The sequence below is a fragment of the Manacus candei genome, unplaced genomic scaffold, assembly GCF_025592945.1.
Source record: "Manacus candei isolate 608988 ecotype Guabito, Panama unplaced genomic scaffold, ASM2559294v1 h1tg000023l, whole genome shotgun sequence".
NCBI classification, from domain to species: Eukaryota; Metazoa; Chordata; class Aves; order Passeriformes; family Pipridae; genus Manacus; species Manacus candei.
The window spans coordinates 5,989,124-6,010,486 of record NW_026138071.1 but is presented as its reverse complement, the minus strand read 5'-3'; the positions used below and the strand labels follow the sequence as shown (position 1 = coordinate 6,010,486).

Sequence of the window (21,363 nt, the reverse complement as noted above, 5' to 3'; positions counted from 1 at the left end):
AATTGAATTTGGCCCCTGAATTTTGGATTGCTGACACCAGATTTCAGAGATGCTAGTAGAAGTGCTGCTTGTGAAAATGATGTCTTCTTCCCAAGTTAGCGTGTTGATCACCCCAACTCAACCAGACTGTAACCTTGTGTGGAGGCTGTGGTGCCCATCCTCTTGCTGCTGTGGGCTGCATTGTCTCTGTTAGTAACATCCTCCAGGGTCCTTGGAGGAGGATGAGGTAGCAGGACAGATAAAGGCTATAGCCAATGCTTTGTCTAGGTCCTTCCTCCTCCTTTCTTTCTTCCTTGAAAAACTAATTGCAGGCTGCAATGACAATCTGGCCCAGAGATGTTCATTGCTGTTGTGCATGAAGTTTCTGGCCTGAAAGAGCTTTCAATGAACAAATTACCTGTTCTCACAATTCCTGCCCCCACAGACTGCTGCCTTCATCTGGGACTGTAATGGGTATCTCAGCTGCAGTTCTGTGCTCTTTGTCTGGCTATGAGACCACACGGCCCTAAAAGCCAAAACTGAGAGCACGTGCAGAGGTCCCTGTGTGGGGAGCAATCTGAGTGCTGCAGCTTCATCTTGCTGCATCTTGGCTGAGATGCCAGACCTGGCCCAGAGCAACTCTCTTCCTCCTGAATACAGTGGGGCAGGGTGTTGTAGGAGGGTGTAGCAAAGGTTTGCCAATGTAGTAAATATGTTTTGCAGTGACCAGGAAATGCTGTGAGGCACTTCTGTCTCTGCTGCACATCTGGCCTCTCATTGTGGCACAAGGCTGGAGTGAAAGTGTGTGGGAGGAAATAGCTTATTGTGGTCTGCAGTAGGAGCAGATGCTTCCCTAGCCCTTTTCTACTGGGAAAAGGATTGGAGATTGATACAATAGCAGGAAATGAATGAGGAGGTGTGAGAAGAGAGGCAGTTATCTGTACATATCATTATGACATTTGTGTGAGGCCTTACAGAAATACTACTGTGGTTGATGAATCTGATGCTGGCAGTGTAGCACAGTAGCACAGAGCAGCTGGTGTATTTCTGGGAACCTCAGGCACGGGTTTGGGATTTGCTTCTGAAAGAGTTTGAACATTCAGGGCTCAGATGCCTAGAAGAGCTAGGAGATCAGTAGCGTTTTCCTAGTATGATTGGACAAACTGGAAAAAGACATGGTAGGAAAGCTGATGATTAAGTTCCATGTACAAGACTGTGCAGATCACATAAGTAAAGGAGAATGGGGAACTTGTTTCTTTTGCAGCAATATTCACAGTGGAAAGTGAGCAGCTGTGAAAAAAAGGACTTTTACAGGACTCTGGTGGTCTATACAATTTCCTTTTTCTTCTCCATGTGCACCATGGCCCCATGTTCCAAAGTGCAGGAAAAATTCTAGTTTGCTTACATGTATATAGATCTTTCACAGGTATAAAAACCCTTCTCCCACTTTCTCCAAACCAGGCCATAGCTTTCTAGGAATGAAGTGTGTGTTTGTGTGTGTGTGAGAGAGAAAGGAGATCCTGTTGTCTTAATTACAATGAGTTTTGTGGCACCACATAAATGGGTGCATGGAAGCTTCCTGGTTTAACTGTGCCATCCTGTAACTGAAGTGATTTGCGTGCCATCCTCAACAGAAAGAAAACTAAACTGTTCGCCAGGCTGAGGAAAAAGATGAGCAGGTACCGGTATGGAGAGCAGCATTTCGATACGTGTTTGATTTAGTTCCTAAAACTGGAGAGGCTGTTGCTGGACTCTAACAGCCTGGCACGTGTTAACCCTGTGGTGGGAGAGGGATTCTTTGCATGATGTGATGTGTTCATGGCCTGCTGGGTCCTGCTGAGATCTCTGTGTCTGGATAATCCCATTAACTGCTTGTGTGCCTGATTTGAATCCTTGCTTCTTTTCCTATCTAAGAAGGCAGTGTGAAAACTCAGGCATTGTCTGTCCAGTTGGTTTTATGTGATGGAAAATGCAGTGCTGTGTTTTCCATGGGATATATGATCAATTTTAGGTTTTTAACACTTCTAGCTTTAACTATTGGGTTTGCCCATTTGAACAAGTCTGAAATGCTGTATTCTCATTTCCTTCCTGGCCAGGGAGGACCAATAAACAGGTCTTTCACACTCAGAAGTCCTGTTCTATCTACCTGTTGCATTTGGAAGGATGATGAGGTGGGAGAAGGACACTTGTAGCTTTGCTCCTTACTTGCTCTGTTCTTGAGGATCCTCACTGTCTTGCTCTATCCATTTAAAATTTTGTGCAGAGCTGAAGGAAAAGGAAGTCTGTTGTCTTGTATAAAGACTAATGCCTGCATCTTGCCTTTCAAGACAGTGATGGCATTGATTAACTGGATTGCTACAGTGCCTAGAGTTACCATAAGTTGAGGACTGACAAAAACATGCTCTGGAGCAAAGTGGGAATTGCTACATAATTCCTCTAATTTTCATTTATTTTTATTCATTGTGTTGGTACTCCCTCCATGGGGCTCCTATAGGAAGAACAAAAATAGAATTATTAAGATGGTATCCTGCAAGCAATAAAAGCAAGTGCTGGTGGATTGGTATCCTTGCTTTTCTGATTCTGGCTTCCTGCTACCTAGGGCAAGTCATGCCCTTCTCTTTGTCTCTGCCATGCATCCTTTCTGAAGTGGGAGGTTGGAGAGTGGAGAATGGTAATTGAACAGGGAAGCTGATTCTTGGTACTTACGTCTCAAACAGAAAGTAGTGAAGCAATGTCTTGTGTTGTTACTATTCTGAGGTTTTCTACTATAGGAAAAGGAGGATGAGGATTCACTGGAGTACTTTTCTGGATGTCTGTCTCTGTCCTTTGTTGGACTGGTGTTGTACCTGTACCAGGCAGGAAGTCTAATATTTCCAGTCACTGGGAACGGATGGTTGCTACAGCAGAAGGAGAGCTAATAAATCTCACCTCGATGAGCTCTAGCCACAATGTCCTCCTGCTCTGCCTTGATAAAATCCAACTGGCCCAGCAGTTAAGGTGCCTGACCTGGGCTGTGCTGGGGATTTCTGCTTTTAGAGCAGCAGCTGGAGTCACAGAGAAATGTGCAGTCCCTTGTGCAGGGAAGAAGGGCCTGGGGCTTGGTCAGTCTTTTACCTGCAGAAAGAATGTACATTTGTGTCATCACAGGTTTGGGTATGTAGGTGCTCTATTTTTTTTTTTTAATAATTCTTCAGTATGCTTTGGTGGTAAAAAATGAGTTACTTCTGGCTAGAAGGCCCTGTGTGAGCCTTAGCTGAGATGCCAGCCTTTTTTTCTTTCTAATTTGAGAACTTGGCAGGAGGTAACTGGTCTGTTTTTGCCATATTGGAAAGTAGATTTCATCCTCTAATGTATGCTTGTTGCAAGTGCACGGGAATCCCATCTGTAGATGTTACCCTGCTCTTCCAGAACAAATGAAGCAGCCCCGTGAAGGGTCTGAGAGCTAAGCAGCACTAAAACAGGCTGGGGGATTTTTACTTTCCTTTCAGCTGGAGTAACTGCATTGACCCTGTTCCTAGCTCTCTATTTGCAGAAGAAAGTTGACACCCCCTTGCCTTCCTCGCCTGATATTCCTGGATTTGGCATCATTTTCCAGTTGCTCATGGGAAGGAAAAAGACAGAGCAATGACCTTGTCATTTTGGCTTGCTTTTACTGTGTTACTCGTGTTTGGTCAATGGGTACAGTCCCCACACTCTAGCTTTTTCCTGTGTTTCCTGGAGCAAGCAGTTAGTTGGAGACAAGACTTTGCTCTGTATGGGCTGTGTGTGCTCCCTGAGGACATGTGAAGGACAGGATCCTGGTGACTGTCTGTCTTGATGCTGGTTGCACTGGCTAAATTCATGCAACAAGTGTAGGAATGAAGGTGCCACTCGAGGGGCTGAAAAAGGCTCAGCCAAAATTAGCACTGGCATTTTCCTAGGGGCATTGGCCAGCACATCAAACAAGCTGTAAATAGTAGTGACTTAATGAAGTCTTTAGTGTGAGGCCCTCACAGCCCAGTTTCTTCCCCTCATCCTACAAGGGCTGACTCACATGGGAGCCTTTTACCAATATATCTCCAAATTAAGTAATTACCAGGCACCAGAAATAAGACACTACAAAGCTGTTTCATGGCCTTTAGAAAATAAGCCTAAACTTCTTTTTCATTGGGAGAAATGGTCTTTTTAAATCCCTAGAAGGAAAAGCTTACCCTTGTCTTGGTAGGCCAGCTGATAGCCAGTAGTCCCAGTATTCCCAGTGTAGTCTGGGCATTTGAGAAGTCTTGTCAGTCTAGGTGTAGATCGCTCTGTCCCCCATCTTATCCAAAGTGCTTTCAGCTCTGGGGAAGGCAACGTGGTTCTCCCCCGAGCCCCCCCCCCGTCCCAGCATCAGAGGACGTTTTCTGTCATTTCCTGCTGTTTCCTGGTTGCTCCCATTTAGATCAGGACTTCCTTACCTTCACCCTCCAACCAGTACTATTTTGAATCTCTAGCACAACCTTGTAAATTTTGCAAAATCTGTCACACAACCCACTGTATTGAAATGATTTCTGGGAACCTTCGAGGAAGGACACTGTAGGCATTTCCAGTCAGACTGAAGAGCTGCGAGGGTTGGCGTACATGTTCTTTAGTCTCCCGTCTTCTCTTTTTCCTTTTCATTTCCCTCTTTTTCCCTTGGTGTGTGTGCCCCTGGTTGAGAGCTGCTGGCAGAGAACGTCATTGGGTTTGTTGCATCATGTTGGTGTGCTGCTGGCATCAGTGTCATCCGAAGTGTCCGACCTGCATGTGGACCTGAGAACAAGTGCTTTGTGGGGAAATGTGCGTGTGGGATGTGGATATGGGGAGAAAGTGGGGGGAATGGGTGAGGGCGAAGTGAATGGGGAGCTTGAAAGCTGGAATGCTGACCAGGGTGAGATGCTTGCTTGGAAGGGGAGGTTTGTTGAAATGCCTTGCTATCCCTTCTTCCTTTTGCTATCCCCCACTTGTAAACAAATGTTTAGGAATGAGGCCATCATGCATGTTAGCCAATGACCACCATAACTTAGGTGTCCCAAGTGTGAGTGGATGCACATGTCTGAAGCTCTGGGCCCTCTTGGGACAGAGCAAAGAAATAAATGACTTGATGTCCCTTCAGAATCCAGTCTGCATTGCTCTAGTTCTGGCCCTATGCCAGGATTTATTGTATCAAGTTGTAGGAAAGGATCTGTTTTTTTCAGCCTCTCCCAAGGCCTTCAACTTCACTGAAGTATGACTTTATAAGTGGAGGCAAATATATCCTGCAGATGAGGTCGCACACCCTTTTTGCAATACGCTGTGATATTCTGTTTTCAGCTGTGTATAGTTTGGCCAAACTGTAACCACTTCTGCTGAAATATCCCACACCAGTGTGTGTACTTCTGTATGACTTGAGATATATTGATTAGTTGATTTTGTGGGAGCTGACTTTCAACCAAGATGATTCAGCTGTTCCTGAGAATTTGATTGTTACCTTCATCCCTGTTGAAATTCTCTGGTAACAATATTTTACCAAATTTTCATAATTCTGTACTTTAAAGCACTGACTTGACACTCAGCCAAGGCACCCCTCTAGGGAAAGGCGTGTGCCTCTTGTCATTCCTTTGAAAAATCTGCCCAAATCTGTCCAAGCTATGAACCAACAAATGCCATTGGTGTAGCTTCTTGCAACTTAATTCCCTGAAGAATCCCTCTGTGTGTCAGAAGCAGTCTTGGAATAAAGACCAACTGGTGAGACTTTTCATAATAGTGAAATATCTATTACCAGCTGGAACCTCACTGTTTCTTTGCTGTCTAGAATGATCTGTGAAACCTCTGTCTAGTTTGCCTCTCTTCTGGCTTAGCCAGTTTGTACCGCATAGAAGTAAATGTTACTATGGTTACAGCCTTATTCAGGTATTACGTATCTATTAGTCATAACCCATGCAAGTGTCAGTAGACCACCACACAGAAAAATTCTAATCTGTAGAACTTAAATGAAAAGCAAAGAACTCCTTTCCCCATCTGCTTCCCCAGTGTTAAAGACTGTGACTTAATATCAGGCACGTAGGTTAGAATCTAGCAAAATCAGTATGCCTGGTTGTTTTGTTTTTAGTTTTCTTGTGTGTGAGGCAAGTGTATCTATTCTATAGGAATTTAGTGAGTAGCTAAAGTGAGTGCTGCAAAGTAATGTTGCTGCAGTGTGTTGGAGTGCAAGTGACTCAGCAAAGATGCTTCTCAGAAGCTTGTTGAGGCTTCAGATATCTTCATCATGTATCTGGACAGTGAAGCAAAGAGATAATGGAGGCCACTGGTCTGGTCTGGTTAGCAAAACTCCTCCTAGGCCTGGCTCAGACTTCTCTCTCTTTCTCTCTCCCTATCTCTCCCTTTCTCTCTCCACTTCCTTCAGTGACAGCACCCCAGCGAAAGCAAATAAAAGCCCCTCGCCTCCACCAGATGGATCTCCCATCACCAGCCCTGAGACCAAGACTGTCAACCATGAGCTGGAACCATCCACTTTGGAAGCGCCTGGGGCAAGCATCCCAAAGTCACCATCTCAGGTAGTGTCCCCATGACATTGACCATGTCTCCACAGTACGACCACTGATGGCACAAGCTCTGTGAGTCAAAGACATCCAGCAGTTGCTTTTTTGGACCTCATCCTGCTACTGAGAACACAGAATGTGACATGGTGGTTGTTCTCTTTCACTGGTTCCTGAGAAAGTTCCTGAGAATTCGAGTTGCTTCTGGGTCATCTCTGTATCATATAGGGAAGAACTGAGTATCTCTGAATGGCTTTACAGGGTGAAGGCCAGTAATATGTTTTGCTGTCTGATATGATGACCAAGAAGATCCAGGGAGGATGGAGTTGTAGCTAGACGAGGAAGTTTGTTCTTTACATTTGAATTAACCTGTGGAATTCAATGGTCCAATTTCTTCTCAAGAACTTCTGTAGATGAAGAAGGTTAAAATAAAAAAAATTATTATTAATAAGGAGAACATCTGTACTTTGGATGTTTTACTTTACTACCAAGATAACATATTATGCTAAAAATAAAGGGGTTATATTCTTATGCTATGAAGAAATTACATGAGTTCCAGGAAGACTGTCCATTATATGGAGTCTTCTATATGCCCTTTGTTAGGTCTTTCCATACACAGGAGATAGCCAGCAGCATGTTCAAAATAGTAGATGTAGCTACTCAGCATATCATATGATATGTTTGACTTTGGGATTTAAGGAAAATAAAACATTTACTTCCTCTTTCTGTCCCTCTGTTGCTGAGTGGGAGAAAAGCTTAGTAGGGAAAAGTAGTAACTAGAACAAATTTATGTCTGGTCCCAATCTTTGTATCTCAGTAAGTGGGACACTAGGATGTAGTCTTCCAGGAAGAACTAAAGCTGAGAGAGGTTCTGGCCAAACTGGTATGGGAAAACCTATTGCCTCTGAAAGGAGACGGGTGCAACCCATAACTTCTTTGTCGTTGCCATATGTAGCAGCATTATTCCAAATCCAGGCCTGTGGGGTAGGCTGTCTCCTGTTTCTGGAGAGCCTCTCAGAATATTTTTCTCTCTACTGCATTTTTGACTTTTATGATTATGCAGGGACAGGAAGGGGATGTTTTTGCATAGGCAAAAAGTTCCAGTCCTGTGAGATGTGTGGATGACTGGCAGTGTCTTTTCAGGACTTCTCCAGTGTCTCTGCACAGCCTAGAGTGGCTTGACCATGACCAAGGCTAGGACCTTGGAGTAGACTGTGTGTATGGGGGAGAGAAGATAGTATATCCACAATTGCCTTTCTGTTGTGGGTTTGGTTTTGATTTTTTTTCCCCAGAGATTTACAGAACTTGGCTAAAATTTTAAACAAGAAATTGTACAGATTTATTAAGCTGTTCACAGCAGACTTCACTCACCCTGTCTGTGGACTTGTCTTAATGAATTTGGCTTCTTCCCTTTCCTTTAAATAGCACAGATAACCTTTGTTTTTGCCAGCCCGCAAGTGCTTTCTTATTCACTTGCTGCCTGCCTGCCTGCCCACAGGAATGGGGCTAGAAGCACCCCTTGCCAAGCAAGCAGAATATTCCAGTGCAGCCCTGCAACCTTGGATGGGCCTCAGGATGAGACTGAAATGGTATTTGCAGCTAATGCTGCCACCACCTGGCAGCTCGTTCCCAGTCTATATTTAATTCATCCCCCCAGGCATCACTACAGTGAAAAGCAAGAGCTCCACTCCATAATCACACTACCTGGTAAGAGATGGAGCTGGCTCCAGAGGGAGGGAAGACAAGGGCAGGAGTTTCATACTCAGAGCCAAGCCTAGTGTCTGTATGGATAAAGTCTAGAAAGTGCGTGTCAGCTTGCCAGCCAGCTGGGAAACACAAGCGTCTGCTCAACTTTAATACTGACGTCTTCACAGGTCTTATTACTTTTGACCTCTGGGTAAGTGCTTTGTTCAACAGTCCTCCAAGGGAGGCTGGAGGGCCTCACCCTCTGTGGGAGGATGGACCAAAACGCAAAAAGCAAGAACAGTTCTCTGGCCTCTTCATGTCTGAAATACTAAAGCAAACCATAAGCAAAGGCTGTGGAAAGAAAGACGACAAAACAGGAGTGACCAAATAAATGCTATCTAAATTTTGAACTGTTCCCTATACCAGAAAAAAACACCAAACCTCTTTTACTGTCCTTTAATTCTTGAGAACAGTTTATTTCTGTCTTTTGGAAGAAATGAATGCTGTCAGCTCTCTGTGTAGTGATTTGATGATGACACAGGACTTCAGGGAGCCCGTGAAACTTCAAAGGTCAGACTTCTGCTCTCAGTTACACCACTGAAATGCTGTAATGAGACTTTTGAAATCAGTGCAACTATGTTGAATTTCAACATAGGGGGATCCAAATCAGCAGAAAAAATTTAGAGGATTTGCTTTATTCTAGACAACAAAGTTTTTAGTGAGTGAATTATTTGTAGGTATAACCCAACATCAGTCATCTTGTCTTTGAAATGTGATTTTAGACTGCTGTTGGAGGTAATGCTGGACAGTGTGGAAGTGGTCATCTCCAAAACACTAATGCATCGGAAGGAAGGAGACTAACTGTATTAGAGAAATAAATAGCAGAAAAGTTTTGATATTTTTTACTTTAGAGTTAGTAATTGGAGCCTTTCATTTCTGCAGAGGGTGTCTAGGTTCTGAGAATAGCTTTTCTCTGAAATTTCTGATCTCATCTTGCAAGCAGGGGATTTTCAGGAAGGGATTGTTCTCAGGGAGTATGGACACACCACCTTCTGCAAACAGTGAAAAGTTGAAAGAACACATTATTTTCATTATTTCCCCTAGTTAGCTATACAGGGGAAAATTGTGTGTTTTCATACACACTCACTCTCAATTAAGTAGGTTAACCCTGTAGAAGACCAGGCACATCTTTAGGAATCTAAATAAATCCTTGTAGAGCTCAGTTATAAGTTGGAAGAATGTGAACACAGGACTAGGAGCCAAGGATTTCTGTGTTTCAGATCTGGGCTTGACACTGATAGACTGGGTACACATTGTCAGGTCTCTCAGTCTGCCTTGGGATCCTAGGTATGATGAGAAGATCAAGTAGCTGTAAAACTGTATTGTAAATGGAAAGCATTGTCAGTGCTAAGCATTGCTTTGGTGCTGGGAACTTGTATGGCTGCTTTATTTCAACACAGTAGAAGCTCCTCAAAGTCTGATTTGACCTGGAAATGATCATTAAGCTTTGAGCACAGGAGAAGGTGAAAAGGATGTGGATGGGTTGATCTAGGGAGGGTCTACCACAACTTCCACAGGGTTGTGAATGCAGTGTCAGGCTGAGTCTTTAGCATGATGGTGGCTATTGGGTATTAGAGTTACCGGGTCAGATGGTTTTATGCATTCCCTGGGATCTCCATTTGGAAAACATGACTTCATTAGTGTCAGTGCTCACTGGTGAAACTGAGAGCAGAGTTGGGTTCACAGCAGTTGTGGCTTCATGAAAGTTTGAGTTGTTCTTGTCTAAAGCTAAGATACCATCAAGAGCTCCTTCAGACCTTTCTTACAGCACACTGATAACCAGTGCACCAGAGAGCCAGTACTGGGCAGATCAGTCTGTCCTCATGGTCACCTGTCCATAGTAGGGCAAATTGAGCCTGTTCTCTCATTCCCTTAGGTATGGTAAGTACAGAAAAGGGAGGCAGCGCTGGTCTGTTCTGTTGGATCATGTTCTCAGTAATTGATCTGTTCCCTTCCCAGTGGTTCTTTTGAAGGTTGCACATGCTTTAATTATGTATGCATGTCCTGTCAATGCATATTAATTGTGTTACGCTTCTCCTCTGCAGAGGGAAACTTGCCCACGGCTGAAGTGTAACTAATGATGCCAAACCTTCTCTGGAGGCGTGTGGTTGTTTATTTTGTTTTGTTTCAATACAGCCCTTCACCCCCTACTCCCTCCCTCTTCAGATGGAGTTGACTGGACCCTGCTCTAAGCCAGTGATTGTGGTTTCCCCTCACCTTCAGTTTTTGTGACTAACCTGGTTCCTGTCTTTGGTTTTTTTGGGTGTCGCCGTCTGTGCTGTGGCCGTGTGCTCACTTGCATGCAGTTGAGGAAAGGGCCTCCGGTACCTCCGCCTCCAAAAGTCACCCCCTCCAAGGAGATCAAGCAGGAGAACATCATCAGTCTGTTTGATGACAATTTTGTCCCTGAGATAAGTGTGACAACCCCTTCGCAGGTTAGCTGCTATGCCCTGCCTAATTTTTGTCTGCCTCTGAACTTTTCCTTTCAACCTTTCTTCTCTTTGGAGGTGTTAAGTTATGAAACCTGGTCAGGTAAAGGAGGAAAGGAAGCTCAGCTTTGGACCTTGGAAGGCAGTAGGTTAGATAGGAGGCTACCTTAAAGGGGAGGGTGGCTAGAAGGAAGCCTTGAGTAACACACTGTCCTTTGAGAGCTTTCATTCATAGAAGAAATAGGAGAAATGCAGCTGGTCAAGATGCCAGAAAGTAATCACTGCATTTGTTCAGCAGCAATGCACATGGATTACAGCTGTCTTCATATCCAATGATATGCTCTCTCCAGACTCACTGATCCTGAGTATGGATGAAGCATGTTTTTTCTGCTCATGTATAGCCCTAACTGGTGACCCAGGTATCTCTACCAGTTTTGGGAGAAGGCAGTTTTGTGTTGTCTATGCCTTTACACATGGGTTTTGTGGCTTAAAGCCCACTCCTGCCTAGGAAAGACCAACAGGAATTGCATGAAGTTCCCTTTGCAAAGAATGGAGGCCTGCAATTAGATGGGCCTGCTGTTAAGTTAGGACTGCTTACACAGTCTGTCAGTATTTCTTGTCAGGTGGCACCTGAAAAGAAGCCCTGAAAAAGGAAAAACATTTTCAAATTATATATTTTCCTCTTCATTTTCACTTTTATTTACATCACTGCCAGAGAGGATGCCCAGGTAGGGAGTTCTGTGTTGGATCTAGGTGAATGGCAGTCCTTATGTATATAAGAGCCTGACCAGATTTCTGGCTGTATCATGAAATACCTGCATATACTTTATATATTTATATATATGTATACATGTGTATATATTTTTCTCCCTAAATACTTGTTAAAGCACAAATAATGTCTCTATTAGTGCTCATCTGTGACTCAGCCCTTAACTTCTCTTTACATCATGCTGCTCCATTGCCTCTGGTTTGCCACCTTCCACCCATCTGCTGAGGAGCAGAGATGAAGTGGGGAGGGAATGAAGTCCATGTCAGATTTTGCATTGCAGAGCAGAGAGATGATTTGACATCAGTGTTGGAAGGCGGGGACCACAGGCAGCTGAGCAACACTCTATCATTTTCTGTGCTTCCTTCTCCTGTATTGTAGTGGACAGCTCTGTCTGCTCCATGGTTTGTATCATGTATTTCCACGTGAATGCCAGCCCCTTAGTCAGACTGGCTCTTCTGCACCTGATCAGTGCTCTGACCCAGGGTGGCATTTGCTGTGACTTTCAATTAGATGGTAGTTCCAAGGGAGGACTCTGATTGCCAAAACAATCTTCACTGAAGTACCCAACAGCTCCTACCACTCAGTGTGTTGCCCAGGGCTGTTCCTGTCAGATGTCTTAGTTCCAATGAGAGATGTCTTAGTTTCAATGAGCTGTCTTGTGGAAGATCTGGATAAAGGCAAAGGGTGCTAGCCCTTGCATTTAAATCTTGAATGGCAGGTAAGGCTATTCCATGACTGCAGCCTTTGATGTATCACTACCAAATGAAACTCAAGATTGGGTTTGGAACTGCTCTGATGGGTAGCTTGGATGTGCTGGAAGAGCATAGTAGATTGCCAGTTGGTTTTTGCATACTGGTCAGGGTTTATTATTGGGAGATGAGAGAGCTTGATTCCTTGTCCTCATCCTTGTGGATGCCAAAAAGACACATTCATAAGGGAGAGAAACATCTCTAAGAGAATTGGAGTAAGAGAAACTAGAGGACGTGAAAATTATGGTGGTGTTGGTAGTATTCAGGGAACTTCTCTTAAATAGTGTGTCTTGCTACTTTCCAGAAGTTTTTCTGTTGTGGGGCTATGATATAACTGTGGAGACCAACCTGCCACATTTGTTGAAAAGGTCACTGAAACAGTAAGGCCAGTCTCCTGGGAGATCAGAGGAAACAGGGGCAAATCTTCCTGACTTCCTGGAGAGAGCAGCTTCCTCTGAAGCAGAGTAGAAAGGAGTGTCTTGTAGTGGTTAGATTAAATCTAAAACACAAAAGTGATAGTCAGGTTTTGAATACTAATGACTCGTGTCCTCTGTAGTGACTGTTTTATTAATGGCAATGAGCAAATGTGCCATCGCTGTCCTTAGGCAGAGCATTAATCACTCAAAGGGAGTTATGCTGCTGAAATTGTAGAGAGTAGCAAAGCTTCTCAAATTTATGGTTTTTCAGAAGACTTGTGTGTGTATATTTCTGGGTTGCCCAGAAATGGAAACCATTGAAAATGGCATTTTTGAACTTGGAAGGGATTCAAATCTCTTACTAGAGTGAGCTGCCGTATTTTGTGTTTCTGTCTCAGAAGGCAGGAGGAAATTAGGAGCTTTGGTAGTTAGCTCTGAGTTTTCCCAGACTTGCCTTCCAGCAGTCTGAGTGGTTTTGTCCCTGGATTTTTGTTCCTGAGATAGATTGTATAGATGGCAGCTCTTTTGTATGTGTTTGAGGGAGTCAGTCTTGGTCTCTCAGTACAAAGGCAGTTGGATGAGCTGTGAGGAATAGATATAAATAGAAGAACAGCCTTTCTGATTTGGCAGTGGCAGTGATCCTTTTGACTACAGCAGGTTAGGTGCTTACACCACGTCAGTTCATTTGGCCAGGTGAGATGATGAATGAGTCCTGTGGAAAAGGCTCAGATTTGGTTTACAGTGGCACCCTGTGCTACCTGCTTGTGTTTGCAGGATGCAGACAGTCAGGAGTCACATCAGGTGTTTGCACTGCCACCATGTCTTCTGCGCTTGCAGCTTTAGCTCTGGGATATCACATGCCCTCCCTGTACTGTGCACGCGCGTGTGTGTCTAATGCTCGTACTGCTTTTCTTCCTCACTGCTGCCAAGTTTGATGCCCCTGGGCCCTTCCAGGAGGGAGCCAGCCTGTTGGATCTGGATTTTGATCCCATTAAACCAGATGCCACTGTGGGGAAGACCCCCACACCCGCCTCCCAGGTTGGTTCATATCACCGTTCCTTCTCCCTTTGTAACTGACTTGTTGCCATGTGTGTTGTGACTTGCAGTCACCTGAATGATAATGTGGACCCGAGCTGTGGGTGGCTGGGCATTACGTGTGGGAGCCCAGGCCTGGGCACTAGAGGTGGGCACCTTGGTCTTCTCTGCTGGATGTGCAAGTCCAGTGAGAATCAGATGGCTACTAGCCTGGCCACAGTCTGGCACTAGGTGTTTGTGGGATGCTTGTGATTTGCTCTTATGATCTACTTATTGGCACCTCATTCAACTTAATGTATGTCCCTCCTTAGTTTAGCATCCTCTGTCTGCTATATGGATTTAAACTGTGACTCCATGGGTAAGAATTCAGCCTGAGTTCTGTGTTCCTGTTATAAATTGCTCTCTAAGGGATTTTTAATAGACACTTTGATAATCTGCAGTGACTTAAGGTGAATAAAGCTGTAGATGGGATATTCAAGTGATGTGAAACCCTTCTTTTTCTGTGTGTAACATAGCCTGTGTTCTTAGTTAAGAAGTAGCTTCCTCCTTGGCCACAGGGCTGCACACAGCGTGGTATCAAAAAGCCCTAATTCTGGTCTGATCTGTAACTGGTCCTGTTCACCATCCTGTCCACCACCACTGCACTTCATTTTATGTCTAAATGGCTGGAGGCTTTGAAATGCATCCTGAATTTGGTTGTTGTCCTCACTGAGACTTTACATTTAATATGTATGGACTGCTTATTTTTTGTGGATGCCATTAAAATTTGTAATAAACATAATTGGAATGTTTACCGTATTTCTCATGTCAAGTAGGTCTGTATGGCACAGACTTTTGTAGGAATAAGACCTCTCTTATTAAAGAGATCAAACATTAGGCATTTGATTCTCCTGAATTAAAATACTGTATCTGCAAGGTAGCAGTTATCATCATAACTTGATATACGCCAATATGGCAAGCTACCCCTTTTTGGAACTTTAAGTGGGCAGATAGGCATTTTGTGTCTACTTGCCTTACAGAACTTGCTTTACAGAACAAGCTGCAAGATAAATTTACAGGATAAGCTTTTTTTTAGATTTATTTACTAGAATTTTTTTTCTGAATCACCAGTTATAGCTTAGATAATTGGTTATACTGACATAGGATATGAGTATAAATTCAACTTAAAATGGAATTATTTGTTACCCTTTCAGCAAGCAACAAATATTACACTAAATTGGTTTTCCAAAACTGCTCAGCAATGGAATATTTGGTGTTCTAATGTAGTTATTATTAGCTTCAGAAGTCTGTAAAAGAAAGAGTCTGAAATTGATAATTTCTAATGGTAACCAAAGTATAAAACCGAGTGAAAACCACCTAGTTATCAAAGCAGTCAGATTTATTTCCCATAGGGTGAGCAGTATGTCAAAGAGGTTAAGATATTTCACTACTAATCCAAAGACACCATAGAATGTTAAGGGATTGGAAGGGACCTTAAAGGTCATCTAGTGCCAATGTCATGTGCCATGGGCAGAGACACTTTGCACCTGACACTGACACTTTACACCTGCTCAAGGCCTTATCCAGCCTGGCCTTGAAAGCTGCCAGGGTCGGGGCACCAGTTGATGTCTTGTTCTGAAATCATGCTAACTCTGTTGGGCGTAGATATATGGGGAAACATTTAACCCTAATGGACCACAAACTCATGAGTTTGGTTTGGTTTTCTTTGTTTATTTGGTTGGTTTTTTTTTCTGACTATGTGGTCTGCCACTGATAACTGAATGTGGCTTGACTGTCTCCCTTCATACCAGAGGTAGAAAAAACCCTTACTCAAGTGCCTTGGTGCTTAGATTTGAATATGCAGTGGGGAGGGGTGTATAAATTCAAGTAGTAACAAATATTTCAAAAAATTGCAGAGATAAGTGCTGTTGAATGTGTATGTCTGCTTCAGTCTGATCAGCGTCTGTAATGTTTGTACTCACTGAAATAATCACGTATAAACATGTTTTATTTTTGTTGCTCTTTGACATGCTTAGTCTTTACCTTGGGATTTATGGGAGGTAAGAAATTCATATGGCTTTCATCTCTCATCATGTACTGTTCACATGCCAATGCCATCTCTGCATACCTGTCTCCTTTCCCTCACCACTCTTCCTTTCTGCACACCCCGAATCAAAGTTGCTATATGTACTGCTGAATGCACTTATGCACCATCTGTGAAGCCCCAGGGGCAACCATGGGACATGTTTGAAAGTCAAGTCTGGCACTCTAAAACTTATGACTCTACCCGTGCACAAACCCATCCTTTTTCTTGCTAACTCACTCATCTTTCTCTTGGCATAATGCTGTGACTTTCACCTCATACTTAACACCACTGCAGCATCATGCTCACTCTCTACAACGCAGTATTTCCTAAATTCTGTACATCCTGTTGGTCTTGTGTGCAATGCATAAATATCTCAGCTGCCCTTCATCATTACTGCCTGTACCACTGGGTATGTACACATCTGGAATTATCTGTGGTGTTTCCTGTTCATCGACCGTCATTGTCAGAAAGGCTGATGTGAATTAGCTCCCCCTGTGTCTACACCGAAAGTTAGGTGCAGGCCCAAGACTCACCTGGCATCTGCCTCAACCTCAATTTGAAGCTTACTGACAAGGGAGACCCTATACATGCTCCGCATCTGAACCAAAACCAGACCCTCATTTATGCCCTCTATATCCATCTGGCCTGGGAAGGTCTCAGGTTGCTGCACATTAGCTCTTTGTGAGATATTTCAAGCATAACTACTTTTTAGTCTCTCTGGACCAACAGCCAGCAGTGGGGACAGAAAACACTCGATCTGGGCGCTCAAGCCTGCTGCTTGAGCTGGCTGTATCCAGTGTGTGAGCTCACAGCCTTGGCTTATGCTGGGGAATTGAGTCCTACCAACCTTTCCATTCCCCAGGGCCAGATCACTACCTAGAGTGAGTACTTGGGAGGACATGACTTAGCCGTGGCTGAGAACCTGGCCTAAGGACTCCCTGTAGCTGGTACTCTCCTTCCCATGAGCTTGGGTGATGTTGAAGAAGAGGTTTCCCTTGTGTGTTTTATCAGCCATCAGTGTTTAACACCTGTCATTCTCCTGTATGTGCATTGTCAGTCTGTCTTTGTAAGAGAGGAAAGGCTGGTTTAGCAAGGAAAAATCTTATTCCTTTGAAGTGGATGGGCAGGGGTGAGGTATGACTGTTTCTGATTGAGCTGTACATACAGTTTTGGGTGTAAAAAGTGTTTTGGGCCATTACTCCCTTCCTGGAAACTGATTTCACCCAAAGGACAGTTTACTCAACCAGGGAATGCTACTAGTCAAGATGTTCTCACCATACCAGTTCTCACCTTGGCATACCATACATGGTCAAAAAAGAGCTCCTATAGCTGGGGAATCCTCCTCTTCAAGCTTTCTGAAGTGTTTTTGCTGTTGATGAATCGTAGAATCATAGAATGAGCTCAGTTGGAAGGGACCTCTGAGATCATCCAACCCTTGATCCACTACCACCGTGGTTACTAGACCATGGCACTAAGTGCCACATCCAGTCTCATCTTAAAAACCTTCAGGGATGAAGAATCCACCACTTCCCTGGGCAGCCCATTCCAATGCCTGATTACCCTCTCTATAAAGAATTTCTTCCTAATATCCAACCTAAACCTCCCCTGGCAGAGCTTAAGACCATACCCTTCTGTCTTACTGATAGTTGCCTGGGAGAAGAGACCAACCCCCACCTGGCTACAACCTCCTTTCAGGGAGTTGTAGAGAGTGATGAGGTCTCTCCTGAGCCTCCTCTTCTCCAGGCTGAACAATCCCAGCTCCCTCAGCCTCTCCTCATTGGACTTGTGCTCCAGTCCCTTCACCAGCCTTGTTGCTCTCCTCTGGACCTGCTCCAGGACCTCAATATCCTTCCTGAACTGAGGGGCCCAGAACTGGACACAGCACTCCAGGTGTGGCCTCGCCAGCACTGAGTACAGGGGAAGAATCACTTCCTTGGACCTGCTGCCCACACTGTTCCTGATACAGGCCCGGATACCATTGGCCTTCTTGGCCACCTGGGCACACTGCTGGCTCCTCTTCAGCTTCCTGTCAATCCAAACTCCCAGGTCCCTCTCTGTCTGGCTGCTCTCCAGCCACTCTGTCCCCAGCCTGTAGCACTGCATGGGGTTGTTGTGGCCAAAGTGCAGGACCCGGCACTTGGCCTTGTTGAACCTCATCCCGCTGGAATCAGCCCAACTCTCCAGCTTGTCCAGGTCCCTCTGCAGAGCCCTCCTGCCTTCCAGTTGATCGACACCCACCCCCCTCCAGCTTAGTGTCATCTGCAAATTTGCTAATGAGAGACTTGTTGTATGGTTATGTAGTCCCATAGACCAAGAGAAACAACTGCATAGAAATGTGAATGCAGCAGAGCTTCCTTAGTTCTGCAGACTGGAAAACTTGTATTTGGTGTGTATGATGCTGCTGTTGGAATAAGCCAAGCTTTCAAACCTGGTAACAGCAGTGAGCAATTCTTCTTCTCCCTATGGTATCTTTCCACAACTGTAAATGCTTTTATAGGCCTTGGGATGCCCCACAGGTATATAAAATAGAAAAATTAGTAGCTGACATGTTGAAATGCAGGGGATTAATTTAGGTTCAGTTTCTCTGATTATTAAATACTGTTTTTGCAAATTAGCTGCTTTTAAGAAAAAAACCCTCATACTGAGCTCCTTTTCACTTGTCCACATAAAAAACATGCTTGGCCAGATAGAGTTGGCCTGGCATCAGTCCCAATTCCAGTTTCACTGAATCCAAATAAAAAGCAACCTGGGAGTGAATCCAATTACACAGGAGAAGCCTTTGTATCATTTCATATGCATATATTTTCCTTAGCACTACCAAAGGTGCAGAGGGAATCCTCTGTTGGATGGGAACAGCTCTGCTCTTTGTCATGTGTTCTGGCAGTATAGGCCTGTGGACATGGTAATGGGGAGACATGAGGAAGGATGTGATAGGAGAGGAAAGCATGTATTAGATGACACCACTGGAGCAGCTGAAGGTATAGTAATAGATTTTTATCAAATCAAGGAGATATTTCTTTGTTGTTGCTGCTATTAGAATACTACTTGGAGCACTGTGCCAGTGCACGGCTAGTAGCCAGATGGGTGTATATTTAAGGGTTACCATGGTCATTGCTTTACACTGGGCTTTTTTAAGGTTGGGACTATGAGAATTGCAACATTAAGGAATCTGGACAATGTCTTGTTTTGATATTATTGTATTCAGGGGTACATGTGTCATGTTTTAACTGCAGCTGAAAACTAAGCACCATTTCCCTGACAGCTTACTTCCCTCTCCTTGATGGGATGGGGTAGAGAATTGGAAGGGTAAAAGTAAGAAAACTTGTGGGTTGAGATGAGAACAGCTTGACTCAAATAAAATAATAATAATCAATTATCATGGAAAGGAAAATAACAATAAGAGAGAAATAGAACTAAAGAAAAACAAGTGATGCAAATGAAGAACAATTGCTCATCACCGCTGATGCCCAGCCCATTTCTGAGCAATGGCCCTTGGCCAGCTTTACCCCTAGTTTACAAACTGAGCATGATGAGATGTGATATGGAATATCCCTTCAGCCAGTTTGGGTCAGCTGTCCTGGCTTTGTCTCCTCCCAACTTCTTGTGCCCCACAGGCTCCTCACTGTCAGGGCATCATGAGAAGCTGAAAAGTCCTTGACCTAGTGTAGGTACTGGTCAGCAATAACTAAAATGTCAGTGGGTTATCAACTCTACTCTCAACCTAATTCAAAACATGGCCCTGTACCAGCTATTAGGAAGAAAATAACCTGTATCCCAGCTGAACCAGGACAACATGTTTATCAAATGTATGAGGCATGTAGGTATACTAAAGCTGGTTATTCCCATGTATTAAAAATGGCAAATCTTGGGAGTCTTCCCAGATGCTGCCTGGCCCATCTCCCAGTGGGATGATCTACAGCATTGATGCTACCAGATGCAACATACTTCCTGCATTGCTGCAATTTCTGGGAGGGGCAAATGAATATCTTTAGTTTTGTGTTAAAACAGAGTTAATGTCATGTTGATGCTGGGTCCAGACTAAGTTCCAAATCTGAACACATTACTACCATGCTCTTCTGTTTCTGGGAGGTGGCAAGTGCTTAAATATTCTGTAATTGTATCTTTGGAAGTAGCTTATTGAGAGATCCTTGTACTTTGGCATGCAAGAGAACTTGTATTCACGTACAAGTGGGCAATCTAGATATAATGGTAGATACTGTGTAAAGTAGGTCTGCAGTTTAAATCGTGAAAAGCAAGAGATGCACGAAATTTCTGGAGTTTCACTGATTTCCTGCTGTGAGCCTGGAGTGAGGGAATTTAGGCAATTCAGGCTATGTGGTAATTTCTGTAGGTTGCAGAGAAAGAGGGAGGAAGAAACATAGCCAGAACCTGCAGTGTCTCGCCTGTTTGCAGCAGGTGGCAGCAGGCAGCAGCAGAGCACTTGGGCAGGCTGGCTGCACGTTGCTGCTCACACATGTAGCTGGAATGAGAATAACGTCCCACCGGGATAACTTTTGTGTTGCAGCCTGCAGAAGCAGCCCATGCAGGAGCTGAAGCAGCTGGATCAGAAGCAGCAGCTGGAGCTGAAGCATCTAAAACTGAAGCTGACTCAGGATCGGTAAATACCTCAAGGGACAGCAGTCCCTTTTCTCCATCACATCCCTTTGTTATACAGAAGATGTGGGAGACTGGGTTGGGAAAAGAGCTGCATAGCTTGGAAAAGCACATCCCTGCCCCATGAGGAGTTGCAGTGCTCTTGTTCAGAGGCTTAGTTGTTGCATTTTATCTGTGCAGTGCTTAGGGAGAAGTTCTGCTGGAAGGTTCACTAAAAGAATTGTCCCTTCACCCATCCTGTGAAGCCAGTCCACAGCCCATGCTGTCCTAGGCTTGTGTTGTCTGCTGGATTCCCCCTTGCTTGCCATTTACTTTACCTGCCCTGGGCTCTGCCTATGTCCCCTGAATATCCAGGCTTCCTCTTTTTTTTGGTGACACTGCCATGTTTTTAGGGGACTGGAGTAGGTCCCAACTCATGGCAGCTTGGTTCTTACAGGCTGTTGCATGTGAGTTGTCTGTTCCACAAGGGCTCTGTAAGAATGCATTGTGACCACAGCAAATGGGAAATACTGGGCATTATGGTCCAAGAAAAACTATAAATCATCTCTGCCTTTCTGCAGTCTTAGGCAGAGGAAGACAGCAGTCACCAGTCCTGCTTTCTCACTACTGCCTCTGCTGTCCTTTGGGGTCTTTTTGTCACTGTCTGGTGTGCGGGGAAAACCCACTGAAGCCATGGGATGGTTGGGATGTGGATCCTCCAGGATGGACTTGGAGCTTCAGTTTTGGATTCTCTTTTCTCAATGGCTTTTTTCCTTCCTTGGCTGCCGCTGCCTACCAGACCTCTCTGCCTGCTGTTGTTGTGGAAACTTTCCCTGCAACTGTCAATGGCGCTGTGGAAGCAGGTGCTTCATCTGAAAGAGCTGACATGCCCCCAGGATTTCTGTTCAAGGTGAGTATGTGGCGGTGGGGCATTGAGTTCCTGGTGATTATCTTTTCTTTCCTGTAATGAATTAGTTGCTTTCGCTCAGCATGTCCATGGGCTATGCCACATTAAAAGGCAGAAAGGAAGTTGAAGGAGAGATACACCTTCCTCAGTGTAGCTTCAT

General features: G+C 44.3%; 1 protein-coding gene across 14 annotated transcripts in view; it reads left to right on the top strand.

Moving 5' to 3' along the window:
* Window positions 1-21,363, top strand: part of BIN1 (bridging integrator 1) — an 87,821-nt gene that overhangs the window by 56,666 nt on the left and 9,792 nt on the right. For 2 of the 14 annotated variants that reach the window (XM_051786935.1, XM_051786936.1), the window contains exons 11-17: window positions 1,614-1,664; window positions 6,362-6,512; window positions 10,547-10,675; window positions 13,534-13,641; window positions 15,654-15,677; window positions 20,229-20,321; window positions 21,096-21,206. In XM_051786935.1, coding sequence (XP_051642895.1) covers window positions 1,614-1,664; window positions 6,362-6,512; window positions 10,547-10,675; window positions 13,534-13,641; window positions 15,654-15,677; window positions 20,229-20,321; window positions 21,096-21,206 — 667 coding nt within the window. The remainder of the gene's footprint in view (window positions 1-1,613; window positions 1,665-6,361; window positions 6,513-10,546; window positions 10,676-13,533; window positions 13,642-15,653; window positions 15,678-20,228; window positions 20,322-21,095; window positions 21,207-21,363) is intronic. The other 12 variants (XM_051786947.1, XM_051786948.1, XM_051786940.1 and 9 more) reach the window with 8 other exon arrangements.